Source organism: Salvelinus sp. IW2-2015, linkage group LG19, assembly GCF_002910315.2.
Source record: "Salvelinus sp. IW2-2015 linkage group LG19, ASM291031v2, whole genome shotgun sequence".
Taxonomy (NCBI): Eukaryota; Metazoa; Chordata; class Actinopteri; order Salmoniformes; family Salmonidae; genus Salvelinus; species Salvelinus sp. IW2-2015.
In genome coordinates, this window is record NC_036859.1 from 3,686,534 (window position 1) to 3,701,814 (window position 15,281).

Sequence of the window (15,281 nt, forward strand, 5' to 3'; positions counted from 1 at the left end):
TTTCGGATTGTTATTTGCCATATATTTTTCAACTGTGCTGTGATGCTTCACAAAAGATTTGAACCTTCCTATTCTTATAGCTTCTACAGATTGTAAATTAAAAATAAACATTTTTGCTAAAATAATTATTATATTATTGATTGATTGACTATGGCTTTTCAATCCCCAGTATTGCTATCTGTAGCGTTAGTTCTAGGCAAATGTTGCAATTCTTCAGCCATTCCTGGACCTGTGACCAAAAACGAGCTACATATGGACAATACCAAAATAAATGATCTAATGACTCTGCCTCCTCACAACAGAATCTGCAGAGCTGGGAAGATTGTATACCCCATATATATAACATTCTATTAGTTGCAAAGAATTTTGTACAGTAATTTAAATTGAAAATTCGAAGTTTTGAATCCGGCGTTGTTTTGCGTATCAATTCATAAACCATGTGCCATGGAATGGGTACATTCGAATTCTTCCTCGCAGCTTTTTCATCACTCATCTCTAGGCTTGCCTTCAACTCTTTTATATCCTTACTAACTAATTCAAGTATACCCAGTTTGTCATTTATTGATTTTAACAGATCGGTTTCGACCTTTACCATTCCCGGTGGTGAGAATATTAAATCATCAGTGTCTGTAGAAGAGTCACGTTTTCGTTTTGTAATCGGTTCCCCTGTCTTACTCTCCGTCATGTTTGGTTGTTGCCTGTTTTCGTAATATTTGTCGATAAATGTCTCTAGTTTTAGGATTTGTTTTGTGTTATTGTCCAGATTGAAGGTTATCACTCACCAGATTATGTAGTGTTAATATTTTAGTCTAATTTAGCAGATATTTCGAATATTATGTTTTATCTTGAGGTGCTCTACATAAATCCCTTCAGTCCGCCATTACCCTTACGTTACCTTTACGTCATTTCTGGTCGTCAAAAAAATTAAATAAATAAACGCTCATTTGGAACAGTTAGCAGGATAAAGTCCWGCGAACGAAGAGAGTACCCACCACATTTCTGAACAATAAAAATGCCCAAATAAAATGGTACTAAACCCAAATGGCTTTATAAATCAAAGTATACCAGTGACTGAGCCTACGATTGACTAGAGAAGGCCAGCCAACCCCGGTATATAAAGTTCAGTGGTGCGTAAGGGTTTTGCAGTTTTAAAATAAATCTCAATGCTTCATGGTAAAGGGTGTCAATTGATCTCAAACACTGAGCGGAAGCATTCATATATAAAATATCCCAATAGTCTAGTATAGGCATAAATGTAGTTGATACTAGCCTCCTTCTGGCTTCAAAAGAAAAACAGGCCTTACTCCTAAAATAAAATCCCAACTTCAAATTTCAATTTTTTTGTAAGTTGTTGAATATGCAATTTAAAAGAGGCCGTCATCAATTAAAATTCCAAGATATATATGAGGTTACAGTCTCAATCTCATTGCCCTGACAGGTAGTAATAGGTTCAGAGGTCTATTTCTTGCTTTAGAAAACACAATTAGTTTAGTTTTGTTATTATTGAGGATAACCTGTTACTCCTGTTTCGACAACATCCGGTGAAATTGCAGAGCGCAAAGTTCAAATTAAATTATTTTAAATATTTAACTTTCATAAAATCACAAGTGCAATACACCAAAATAAAGCTTAACTTCTTGTTAATACAGCCGCCGTGTCAGAATTCAAAAAGGCTTTACGGCGAAAGCAAACCATGCGATTATCTGAGGACAGCGCCTCATCATACAAATCATTTTCAACCAGGGAGGTGCGACACGAAAGTCAGAAATAACGATATAATTCATGCCTTACCTTTGAAGATCTTCTTCTGTTGGCACTCCAAAATGTCCCATAAACATCACAAATGGTCCTTTTTGTTTGATAAATTCCTTCGTTATATCCCCAAAATGTCAATTTATTTGGCGCGTTTGATTCAGAAAAACACCGGTTCCAACTCGTCCAACATGACTACAAATTATCTAATAAGTTACCTGTAAACTTGGACCAAACAGTTCAAACAACTTTCCTAATCCAACTTTAGGTATCCTAAAACGTAAATAATCAATACAATTTAAGACGGAGTATACTGTGTTCAATAGCGGATAAAATCAAAGTGGAGCGAGCTCCAGGTCGCGCGCCACAAACAAGAGAGTCCACTTGGCTTGACACTCAGTCTCAACAGGGCTACGTCTTCATTACTCAAAAGAAAAACATCAACCAATTTCTAAAGACTGTTGACATCTAGTGGAAGCCATAGGAACTGCAACCAGGTGCCTCAGAAATCTAGTTTCCCATAGAAAACCAATTGAAAACAGTGAACTAAAACAAAAGCATCCTGGATGGTTTGTCCTCGGAGTTTCACCTGCCATATCAGTTCTGTTATACTCACAGACATCATTTTAACCGTTTTAGAAACTTTAGTGTTTTCTATCTAAATCTACCAATTTATATGCATATCCTAGCTTCTGGGCCTGAGTAACAGGCAGTTTACTTTTGGCATGCTTTTCATCCAGACGTCAAAATACTGCCCCCTACCCCGAAGAAGTTAACTGACTTGCCTAGTTAAATAAAGGTTAAATAAAAAAAGATCCATTATTAGCAGCTACTCAGCAAGAAGGTCTGATTTCATTACTACTTAAACAGGACCCAGGTGCTAAGTATAAAGATCCAGTCCATTTAAAAAACTGAAGGCCTCTAACACTTCAATGTTGTGATAGAAAAATCCTGGCGAAATGCATAGCAAAGGTTTTACCAGATATTCATCCTGATCGGACATGTAAATTAACCTGGATGATATATTGGAGATAATACACGAGAATTACTTGAAACAATTGAACATTATGAAACATCTAAGATACCAGGCCTGGTCTTCATAGCAGTTTAATCTCTAATACAATGGGTTAAAGTTATGTACAGCAACCCCAGATGTAAATAATAGTTACTTCTCAGAAAATATTGAGCTTTTAAGAGGAGAAAAACAAGGCTGTTCGTTGTCTCCCTATCTATTTATTATAGCCATTGAAATGCTAGCTATTAAAATTAGATCCAACAAGAACATCAAGGGGTTAGAAATCCAAGGGATAAAAACTGAAGTGTCAATGAATGCCGATGACTCTATTTTTTTCTTAAATACGCAATCTGGATCCCTGCACAGTATCATTGAAGATCTTGATCACTTTTCTAGCCTCTGTGGATTAAAACCTAATTATGACAAGTGTACCATATTACGTATTGGATCGTTAACAAATACTGTGTTTACACTACCTTGTAGGTTACCAATAAAATGGGCGGATGGTGAAGTAGACATACTTGGTATTCACATCTAAAAATATATAAATTAACATACCACAATTCATTTCAATAGAAAGTTAATATAAATAGATAAGATTCTGCAACCTTGGAGAGATAAATAGACTCAGCAAAAAAATAAACGTCCCTTTTTCAGGACCCTGTCTTTCAAAGATAATTCGTAAAAATCCAAATAACTTCACAGATCTTCATTGTAAAGGGTTTAAACACTGTTTCCCATGCTTGTTCAGTGAACCATAAACAATTAATGAACATGCACCTGTGGAACGGTCGTTAAGACACTAACAGCGTACAGACTAGAGGTCGACCGATTTTATGATTTTTCAACGCGGATACCAATTTATTGGAGGATCAAAAAAAGCCGATACCGATTAATCGGCCGATTTATTTATTTACATTTTTGTTTTTATATACACAGTTGAAATCGGAAGTTTACATACACTTAGGTTGGAGTCATTAAAACTCGTTTTTTCCACCACTCCACAAATTTCTTGTTAACAAACTATAGTTTTTACTATTTTGCAGCTTGTAAAATTCCAGAAAATGATGTCATGGCTTTAGAAGCTTCTTGATAGGCTAATTGACATAATTTGAGTCAATTGGAGGTGTACCTGTGGATGTATTTCAAGGCCTACCTTCAAACTCAGTGCCTCCTTTGCTTGACATCATATGAAAATCAAAAGAAATTATCCAAGACCTCAGAAACAAAATTGTAGACCTCCACAAGTCTGGTTCATCCTTGGGAGCAATTTCCAAACGCCTGAAGGTACCATGTTCATCTTTACAAACAATACTACAGAAATATAAACACCATGGGACCACGCAGTCATCATACCGCTCAGGAAGGAGACGCAAACAATACTACAGAAATATAAACACCATGGGACCACGCAGTCGTCATACCGCTCAGGAAGGAGACGCATTCTGTCTCCTAGAGATGAACGTACTTTGGTGCGAAAAGTGCAAATCAATCCTAGAACAACAGCAAAGGACCTTGTGATGATGCCGGAGGAAACACGTACAAAAGTATCTGTATCCACAGTAAAACGAGTCCAATATCGACATAACCTGAAAGGCCGCTCAGCAAGGAAGAAGCCACTGCTCCAAAACCGCCATAAAAAAGCCAGACTACGGTTTGCAACTGCACATGGGGACAAAGATCGTACTTTTTAGAGAAATGTCCTCTGGTCTGATGAAACAAAAATAGAACTGTTTGGCCATAATGACCATCGTTATGTTTGGAGGAAAAAGGTGAATGCTTGCAAGCCGAAGAACACCATCCCAACCGTGAAGCATGGGGGTGGCAGCATCATGTTGTGGGGGTGCTTTGCTGCAGGAGGGACTGGTGCACTTCACAAAATAGATGGCATCATGAGGATGGGAAATGATGTAGATTATATTGAAGCAACATCTCAAGACATCAGTCAGGCAGTTAAAGCTAGGTTGCAAATGGGTCTTCCAAATGGACAATGACCCCAAGCATAGTTCCAAAGTTATGGCAAAATGGCTTAAGGACAACAAAGTCAAGGTATTGGAGTGGACATCACAAAGCCCTGACCTCAATCCTATAGAAATTTTGTGGGCAGAACTGAAAAAGCGTGTGTGAGCAAGGAAGCCTACAAACCTGACTCAGTTACACCAGCTCTGTCAGGAGGAATGGGCCAAAATTTACCCAACTTATTGTGGGAAGCTTGTGGAAGGCTAACTGAAACATTTGACCCAAGTTAAACAATTTAAAGGCAATGCTACCAAGTACTAATTGAATGTATGTACACTTCTGACTCACTGGGAATGTGATGAAAGAAAGAAATCATTCTCTCTACTATTATTCTGACATTTCACTTTAGCTCAGTGCGGATGTTGCCTCTAATCCATGGCTTCTGGTTTTGGTATGTACGTACTGTCACTGTGGAGAAGATGCCTGCTACGTTAGGTTATTGTGCAGAGGCCTGATTGTGTGTTGTTATTGGCTGATAACTGTTGTATAAGAGAACCAGCGGTCAACTTCCAAAGGTGATGATGATGTTGGTGATGATGAAGATCATGCCAATGTAGACCTGGTAGCCTAGTGGTTAGAGCGTTGGGGTTGCTGGATTGATTCCCCGAGCTGACGAGGTAAAAATCTGTCGTTCTGCCCCTGAGCAAGGCAGTAACCCACTGTTCCCCGGGCGCCGATGACGTGGATGTCGATTATGGTAGCCCCCCGTGTTGGGCTATATGCGGAAGACACATTTCAGTTGAATGCATTCAGTTGTGCAACTGACTAGGTATCCCTCTTTCCCTTTCCTGTGTGTAGCGAAGGGGGAGAGCTTTCTGATGGATCTATCATCTTGGTGGATGTGTGAGCTTCCATAGAGATGTAACCTGATACATGTCTGCCATTAAGTCATTCAGATCCTGACCTTGCCTGTTAAAAAGCTGAACTGCCCTTGGACCGGCTGCTGATAGGGTCAACTTCCACTACACTCTATAGACAGTGACACTGCACTTTTCACTGTAACAATAGGATCAAGTAGCCTTTAAACCAGGGGTGGGAAATGAACTAAATATACTTTAAAATGACTGAAACCAAACTGTGTAGAAATGATAATGGAGCTATGTTCATAGACAGTCAGGGAGCATCAACACAGTTTTCGACACTAATCTAATCGAAAGTTAGTTTTGTGCCCTAATAGATGAGCTTAGGATTTGAGGAGGGTGAGCTGATCCCAGACCTGTGCCTTGTAGGCCCTACTGCCTAGTGCCGACAGAAAAGTTCTAGTTGTAGTCTTGACAGCAGCAGACATGAGTGTCCTTCAGTATTTTGGGCGTTTTATTCCTCCCTCCCTCTCTCTTTTTTTTTTCTTCCCTCATCTTCCCGGCAGACGTGTGTTTTGGAACGCTACCTCCCTCAAACCCCCCCCCCCTTCTTTCCCCCTTCCTCTCGTCTCTCCCCCCTCTCTCTCACTCCCTATCCCTTATACAAGCGTCTGTTAGTGTAGAAACTGAGTTTCCGTTTCGGCCCTCAAAGGGTTAAAAACTGCTTTAGCCTCTCACACACACACACACACATACACACACAATCACTCGCCAACCGGTTTAGACTGGTTCTTAGAAAAAGTGCTTTGTGTCTCCCTATGAATCCTGGGAAGGGTCATGTGTGCCTCAGTGATGTCAGAGAGGTTGAAAAAAAAAAAAAAAACTTGAGTCAGCTTTCTTTTATCAGATGAGATGTGTGAGCGCGTGTGTGTGGCCCAGGTACAGTAATGAGTGTGGCAGTGTGTGCTGCATATTTGCCGCCATAACTACCCTATTCTGAGAAAAGGAAAAAGGGGGGTGGTGAAAGGGTTAATGTGGCAGTTTTTTTCCCCGAAGCCGTAGATTCCTGCCGTGCGTCACTGGGCAGACAAGGGGCCTGAGTGAGTGAGTGTTCTGTTTATTTATGGAGGACAGCAGTGGGACCCCAGTCCACATGTGTGACGCAGGACACAACTCCTCACACTACTGTATGACTGTGATTAGTCTCGGAGTATCTCCTACAGACAGTCTAGTCTTGTCTCAGTCTTGTCAAGTCTCTCAACTTCTTGTTTCCTGGCACCTCCTCTGTCTGTCTGTTTCCCTATCGCTGTGTGTGTGTGTGTGTGTAAACGGGAGGTAGCGATTAAGACCCGCTAGCATCTGGGTAGTGGGCACCAAGGTGGTCATGTGTGTTCCAATCCCATTGCCATCGGTCCCATTGACAGACAAGGGAGAGCAAAGGAGAGAGAACTAGCCACTGTACGTCTGTCTCCATTCTGTCCCACAGGACAACATCTGGTGCCCACTTAGCTAGCTTAATAGAGAGGGACTGAATCTGGCGTTGTGTTTTGCCTCTGTCCTCAGTAAGTGCTTCAAGGTCAGCTGGGCTTTATCTCTAAAAATGGATTCAAGGTCAGCTCTGCCTGTCCAAGTTCTATAGACTTTATGTTTTACAACTTATTTGAGGTCAGCTATACCCATCCTGGTCCAAGGCTATATGCTTTACTGTCTATTGATGTCAGCTTTGTCTATTCAAGTGAATGTCTGACCAAGTCTTCTTCTTCTGTCTCTTTGTAGGGGGATGTCTGAGGAGGCTGTTCGCCAGACGCGCAGTCAGAAGAGGGCGCTATGGAGAGAAGTCCCTCCCACTGAGTCTGACTGCAAGAAGCCCAAACTAGACCGGGCAGAGACTGGAGCTCCAGACCAGGATGATGAGAGCTCAACTAAACCGGAACCACAACCCGAAACCACAAAAGATGACCTAGACCAGTTTAAACATGTGGTCAAGCCTGAGAAGGCACCAGAACTACCCAAGTTAAAATTATCGCTAGTGTTACCATCTCAACCAGCAAAGGACCCAGAGCGGGACTGGGCCCCGAAATGGTCAGATCCGAGCTTAGACAACCGGACTGAGAGGAATGACCACAGCGACCAGGTCAGGGTGAAAAGTGAGGTGCCTCTAGATGGGCGGAACAGGACCGTGAAGTCGGAACCGATGGTGGCTAGTGGTATGATGACGGCAACGGAGGTGAAGGCTACCATTAAAGTTGAGGTCCAGACAAGAGAGCAGGCGCTGGACATGAGCACCTCGAGAGGGTGAGACCACACTGTATTTATTATCCTAAAAACTGATGTGAGATCAGCTCCTTTTACTATAGTTCTAGTACCATTTACTCTGCGTCATTCAAAACTGACTTGAGGTCAGTTTCCCTGACTACTCAAGTAGTTTCAAGATGGCACTTAGTTAGTTTTAGAATTCGGTTCTGACGGAAGTCAAGTGTTTAAAACCTGTTTGGTGTGTGGGGGCATAGTGTGAGATCAATGAGAGTACTTTTTTAAGAAGATTTTGTAATTGTAATCGAAATTGCTTTTATTGAACGGAGTACCTACTATTGGGGGGGGGGTGCAGTTTTTTGATACTTTTTTTCAAAAGAAAACTGTCCTTCAAAACTTCCAGTGTCTGGCCCTCCCTCCATTTCCCCTGTCACCACCTGCACCCTAAAACTCCCCTCCACAAAATGAAGCCTGTGTTGGTTCCAACCAGCCGTTGCCATGGTTTCCACTGTGGAAGGAACAGGGGGGGGGGGGGCGTGAGAGGCAGGGTCACGTGATGATGCCTGAGTGGAGGGTCATGTGACCTGCTTTGGATGAGTGATTAATCCACAGGAAGTGGTAATGGGGCGACACACACATACTCTCAAGGTGCTAAACCCCGAGGAGGAGAAGGCTGCGTACTGTAATGCCCACTTCTGAGGATTGACAATCTGTCTCATTAGAGTTCATCATTTGCTCTACATTTAACTTTCATTTTCCAATCTAAACTGGGTTATTCATATCCATAAAGGTTTACAGCAATCCACATTTCATTGATGCTGATCAAACTCAAACAGAATGTCATTAGACTAGCGGCAACTGGCAAGCCCACAGAAGATTCTAGACCCAGGTCGAGCATACAACAGATATAAACTGGTAGTCTTCCAATACAAACACTGTTACTCCTTAACAAATCAAATCAAATTTATTTGTCACGTGTCGAATACAATGGGTGTAGAATTGACCATGAAATGCTTACTTACGAGCCCTGTCCCAACAATGCAGAGTTAAGATGTATGACAATTTGCAACAACAAAAAAAAAGATAGTAACACAATAAAATAACAATAACGAGACTATATACAAGGAGTACCGGTACCGAGTCAATGTGCTGGGGTTATGAGGTAATTGAGGTAATACTGTGTGTACATGTAGGTAGGGGTAAAGGTGACTAGGCAATCAGGATAGATAATAAACAGTAGCAGCAGCGTAATGAATAATGGCGCCGGAGGGGATGGCTGCCGTTTTACAGGCTCCTAACCACCTGTGCTATTTTGTTTGTTTTTTTGCATTGTTTGTAACTTATTTTGTACATAATGTTGCTGCTACTGTCTCTTATGACCGAAAAGAGCTTCTGGACATCAGAACAGCGATTACTCACCTCGAACAGGACAAAGATTTTTTCTTTAATGAGTCTGACGCGAAGGATATACTGCTTTGTCAAGACGAGGCCCAAATCCCCGTCATTAGCTTGAAGAAATGACGGAAATAAAGGGGGTGGGGTGTCTTGTGAGAATTAATTGGCGAGTGGGTAAACCGCCTTTACCATCCGTTCTATTGGCCAATGTGCAATCACTGGAAAATAAAAGTGGATGATCTTCGATCGGGACTATACTACCAACGGGACATTTAAAAACGGTGATATATTATGTTTCACCGAGTCGTGGCTGAACGACGACACAGAGAATATAGAGCAGGCTAGGTTTTCCGTGCATCGGCAGGACAGAGCAGCTTCGTCTGGAAAGACGAGGGGCAGGAGTGTGTGTCTATTTGTCAATAACAGCTGGTGCGCGATGTCTAATATGGAATCAGTCTTGAGATATTGCTCGCCTGATGTAGAGTACCTCATGATAAGCTGTAGACTACACAATCTACCAAGAGAGTTTTCAATATTATTGGTAGCCATCGATCTACCACCACAAACTGATACTGGCACTAAGACCGCACTCAACAAGCTGTATAAGGCCATAAGCAAACAAGAAAATGCTCATCCAGAAGCGGCGCTCCTAGTGGCCGGGGACTTTGCAGGCAAACTTAAATCCGTTTAACCTAATTTCTACCAGCACGTCACATGTGCAACCAGAGGAAAAAACAGAGCGGCATACAAAGCTCTCCCTCACCCTCCATTTGGCAAATCTGACCATGATTCTATCCTCCTGATTCCTGCTTTCCAGCAAAACTAAAGCAAGAAATACCAGTGGCTCGCTCAATATGGAAGTGGTCAGATGACGCGGATGCTACGCTACAGGACTCTTTTGCTAGCACAGACTGGAATATGTTCCGGGATTTATCCAATGGCATTGAGGAGTATACCACCTCAGTCACCGGCTTCATCAATAAGTGCATTGACAACGTCGTCCCCACAGTGACTGAGCGTACATATCCCAACCAGAAGCCATGGATTACAGGCAACATCTGCACCGAGCTAAAGGCTAGAGCTGCCGCTTATAAGAAATCCTGCTGTGCCCTCAGACTAATCATCAAACGGGCAAAGCGTCAATACAGGAATAAGATTGAATCCTACTACACCGGCTCTGACACTCGGCTGTGGCAGGGCTTGCAAACTATTACGGACTACAAAGGGAAACCCAGCTGTGAGCTGCCCAGTGATGCAAGCCTACCAGACCAGCTAAATACCTTTTTTATGCTCGCTTCTAGGCAAGCAACACTGAAGCATGCATGAGAGCACCAGTTGTTCCGGATGACTGTGTGATCACGCTCTCCGTAGCCGATGTGAGCAAGACCTTTAAACAGGTTAACATTCACAAGACCGCAGGGCCAGACGGATTACCAGGACGTGTACTAAGAGCATGCGCAGATCAACTGGCAAGTGTCTTCACTGACATTTTCAACTTCTCCCTGACCGAGTCTGTAATAACTGTTTCAAGCAGAGCACCATAGTCCCTGTGCTCAAGAAAGCGAAGGTAACCTGCCTAAATGACTACTGCCCCGTAGCACTCACGTCGGTAGCCATGAAGTGCTTTGAAAGGCTGGTCATGGTTCACATCAACAGCATCGTCCCGGACACCCTAGACCCACTCCAATTCACATACTGCCCCAACAGATCCACAGATGACGCAATTTCAATCGCACTCCACACTGCCCTTTCCCACCTGGACAAAAGGAACACCTATGTGAGAATGCTATTCATTGACTACAGCTCAGCGTTCAACACCATAGTGCCCACAAAGCTCATCACTAAGCTAAGGACCCTGGCACAAAACACCTCCCTCTGCACCTGGATCCTGGACTTCCTGGCGGGCCACCCCCAGGTGGTAAGGGTAGGCAACAACACATCTGCCACGCTGATCCTCAACACTGGGTTGCGTGCTTAGTCCCCTCCTGCACTCCCTTTTCACGACTCCTACACTATCATTAAGTTTGCCAATGACACAACAGTGGTAGGCCTGATCACCGACAATGATGAGACAGCATATAGGGAGGAGGTCAGAGACCTGGCAGTGTGGTGCCAGGTCAACAACTGCTCCCTAATATGAGCAAGACAAAGGAGCTGATCGTGGACTACAGGAAAAGGAGGGCCAAACAGGCCCCCATTAACATCGACGGGGCTGCAGTGGAGCGGGTCGAGAATTTCAAGTTCCTTGGTGTCCACATCACCAACAAACTATCATGGTCCAAACACACCAAGACAGTCGTGAAGATGGCACATATTCTCCCCTTCAGGAGACTGAAAAGATTTGGCACGGGTCCCCAGATCCTCAAAGTTCTACAGCTGCACCACCGAGAGCATCCTGACCGGTTGCTTCACCGCCTGGTATGGCAACTGCTCGGCATCTGACCGTAAGGCGCTACAGAGGCTAGTGCGTATGGCCTAGTACATCACTGGGCCCCAGCTTCCTGACATCCAAGACCTATATACTAGGCGGTGTCAGAGGAAGGCCCCCCCAAAAAATCAAAGGCCCCAGTCAACAAAGTCGTGGACTGTTCTCTCTGCTACCGCACAGCAAGCAGTACCAGAGCACCAAGTCAGTACCAGAGCACCAAGTCAATGTAAATAGTGCCACCTGCACTATTTACATTGACCCCCCCCCCCCTAGTTTTTTAAATTGCTGCTACTGTTTTATTATCTATGAGTAGTCGCTTTACCCTACCTACACGTACAAATGACCTCGACTAACCTGTCCCCCCTTCACATTGACTCTGTACCGGTACCCCCTGTATATAGCCTTGTTGTTGTTATTTTGTTACTTTTTATTAAATCTTTTACTTTTAGTTTATTTAGTAAATCATTTCTAAACTCTACTTCTTGAACTGCATTGTTGGTTAACGGCTTGTAAGGTAGAATTTCACGGTATGGTCTAAACCTGGATAATTGATCCTCCTTTCTCAATATCCTCGTCCCAAAAAACTATTTTTCATTAACACTCGATGACTTGATAATGTGCTATACATACAGTGCATTCAGAAAGTATTCAGACCCCTTCCCTTTTTCCACATTTTATTACGTTACAGCATCATTCTAAAATTGATCAATTTACTTTTTTTCCTTCATCAATCTACACACAAAATCCCATAAAGAGAAAGTGAAAACAGGTCGTTAGTCATTTTTGCACATTTATGAAAAATAAAAAACATACCTTATTTGCATAAGTATTCACAGCGTTTGCTAAGAGACTCGAAATTGAACTCAGGTGCATCTTGTTTCCATTGATCATCCTTGATGTATCTACAACTTGATTGGAGTCCACCTGTGGTTGACGTATCTTGATGTATCTACAAATTGATTGGACATGATTTGGAAAGGCACACACCTCTCTATATAAGGTCCCACAGTTGACAGTGCATGTCAGAGCAAAAACCAAGCCATGAAGTCGAAGGAATTGTCTGTAGAGCTCCGAGACAGGATTGTGTCGAGGCACAGATCTGGGGAAGGGTAACAAAACATTCCTGCAGCATTGAAGGTCCCCAAGAACACAGTGGCCTCCATCATTCTAAAAAATGGAAGACGTTTGGAACCCCCAAGACTCTTCCTAGAGCTGGCCGCCCCGCCAAACTGAGCAATCAGAGGAGAAGGGCCTTGGTCAGGGAGGTGACCAAGAACCCGATGGTCACTCTGACAGAGCTCCAGAGTTCCTCTGTGGAGATGGGAGAACTTTTCACAGGGACAACCATCTCTACAGCACTCCACCAATCAGGCCTTTATGCTAGAGTGGCCAGATGGAAGCCACTCCTCATTAAAATGCATATGACAGCCCGCTTGGAGTTTGCCAAAAGGCACCTAAAGGACTCTCAGACCTTGAGAAACAAGATTCTCTGGTTTGATGAAAACAAGATTGAACTCTTTGGCCTGAATATCAAACATCTCGTCTGGAGGAAACCTGGCACTATCCCTACGGTGAAGCATGGTAGCAGCATCATGCTGTGGGGATGTTGATCAGTGGCAGGGACTGGGAAACTAGTTATGATTGAGAAAAAGATCAATGGCATAAAGTTCCAGAGCACTCAGGACTAGTGCAAAGTATGTAGCGTCATATCCAAGAAGACTCGAGGCTGTAATCGCTGCCAAAGGTGCACCAGCAAAGTACTGAGTAAAGGGTCTGAATACTTATGTAATATTTCAGTTTATTTATTTTTATTAATTAGCAAACATTTCTAAAAACCTGTTTTTGCTTTGTCATTACAGGTTATTGTGTGTAGAATTAATCACTATTTTCTTCTTCGATTAGCACCTTAATGAGGGAGAAGTGTCCCCTGTCCCCAGACGATGATGTCATTGTCCTGTCGGATAATGACTCCTGCAGTCCGCCGATGAACGGCTTGAACCACCTCAAGGAGCTGGACACAGACCTACTTATGGTTAGTGAAAGAACTATACCAGTACCCTGCCCTGAACTTTAGTCACTGTTACCACCCGGTACTTAATCCTGCACCATGTACATAGTCATTGAACACTGGTCCCTTTAATAATGTTACATCGTTTTTTACCCACTTCATATGTACAGGGCATTCAGAAAGTATTCAGACCCCTTCCCTTTTTCCACATTTTGTTACGTTCCAGCCTTACTCTATAAAATGTATTAAATAGTTTTTTCCCCATCAATCTACACACAATACCTCATAATGACAATTTTTGCTAATATATTACAAATAACAAACTGAAATATACCATTTACTTAAGTATTCAGACCGTTTACTCAGTACTTTGTTGAAGCACCTTTGGCAGTGATTATGGCTTTGAGTCTTCTTGGGTATGACGCTACAAGCTTGGCACTAGTGATGCACCAATATGACATTTTTGGCCGATACCGATATCCAATATTTTCCTTGCCCAAAAAAACGATACCGATATTTAAACTTTTAGCGGCCTTTTAAGCATTCTAGTACAGTTTAAATAGTTACCGCACACACATGGACACAGCGGTCTAAGGCACTGCATCTTAGTGCAAGAGGCGTCACCACAGTCCCTGGTTCGAATCCAGGTTGTATCACATTCAGCCGTTATTGGGAGTCCCGTAGCGCGGGGCACAATTGGTCCAGCGTCGTCCGGGTTTGGCCGGGGTAGGCCGTCATTGTAAATAAGAATTTGTTCTTAACTGACTTGCCTAGTTAAATAAAGGTTACACACACCACACTGACCAAAAAGTTATTTTGTTGGGATTTACCTATGTCCCAATTACCAGTAAAACAATCAAAACCTATTTCATTCACTTACTTGCTGTGCTGTTTCGTTGTTCATTTGTTCAGTCGTTTCATTCTCAACCAGGATTTCATCAAACATGTCAAGCAGTGAAGTTTCAGCTCTGTCTGTCCGTGGCGCCTCTTCCTCGGTGCGCACTGTCACTGTGTACGGTTCCATCTTGTTCAGCTGTGTATGTAACATTTCACGTAAACCCTGTTTCTTGTCTGCATCGAAGTAGCGGTCCTTGTACATTGCATCGAGCATGGTTCACAGCCTGTGTCGGCAGTAACTCCAGAAATAGCGCACTTGGTCACCCACGACAGAGAATGGTTGATTGTCAAGGGCAAGTTAATGGATTTTGCCATTGAGTTGTCTCGCTGAGATTTTCTTACTCTTTCAAATGACTGCTCGACTTGTTGACTGCTCGATCCACACAGCAGACATTGTGGGCTTGGTTAGGAATGCTGTGTTGCATGTATAGCGCAAAATTTTACGTGGCGTCATTACGTCATTAATCTACGTTATATAGGTATGCACATCAGCTTTGACATCGGTTTTGCACATCGGCGTCAAACTAGAAATCGCGCCGATACCGATGTTGGCATTGTTGCTAATATTGGCCTATTCCGATATGTTCACCGATATATTGTGCATCCCAACTTGGCACACCTGTACTTGGGGAGTTTCTCCCATTCTTCTCTGCAGATCCTCTCAAGCTCTGTTAGGTTGGATGGGGAGCATCACTGCACAGCTATTTTCATGTC

At 42.9% G+C, this 15,281-nt stretch overlaps 1 protein-coding gene across 6 annotated transcripts in view; it reads left to right on the forward strand.

The window, feature by feature from the left end:
• Window positions 1–15,281, forward strand: part of LOC111979376 (transcriptional repressor p66 alpha) — a 44,995-nt gene that overhangs the window by 15,299 nt on the left and 14,415 nt on the right. For all 6 annotated transcript variants that reach the window (XM_024009867.3, XM_070448764.1, XM_024009869.2 and 3 more), the window contains exons 2-3: window positions 7,363–7,881; window positions 13,565–13,694. In XM_024009867.3, coding sequence (XP_023865635.1) covers window positions 7,367–7,881; window positions 13,565–13,694 — 645 coding nt within the window. In that variant the 5' untranslated portion in view covers window positions 7,363–7,366. The remainder of the gene's footprint in view (window positions 1–7,362; window positions 7,882–13,564; window positions 13,695–15,281) is intronic.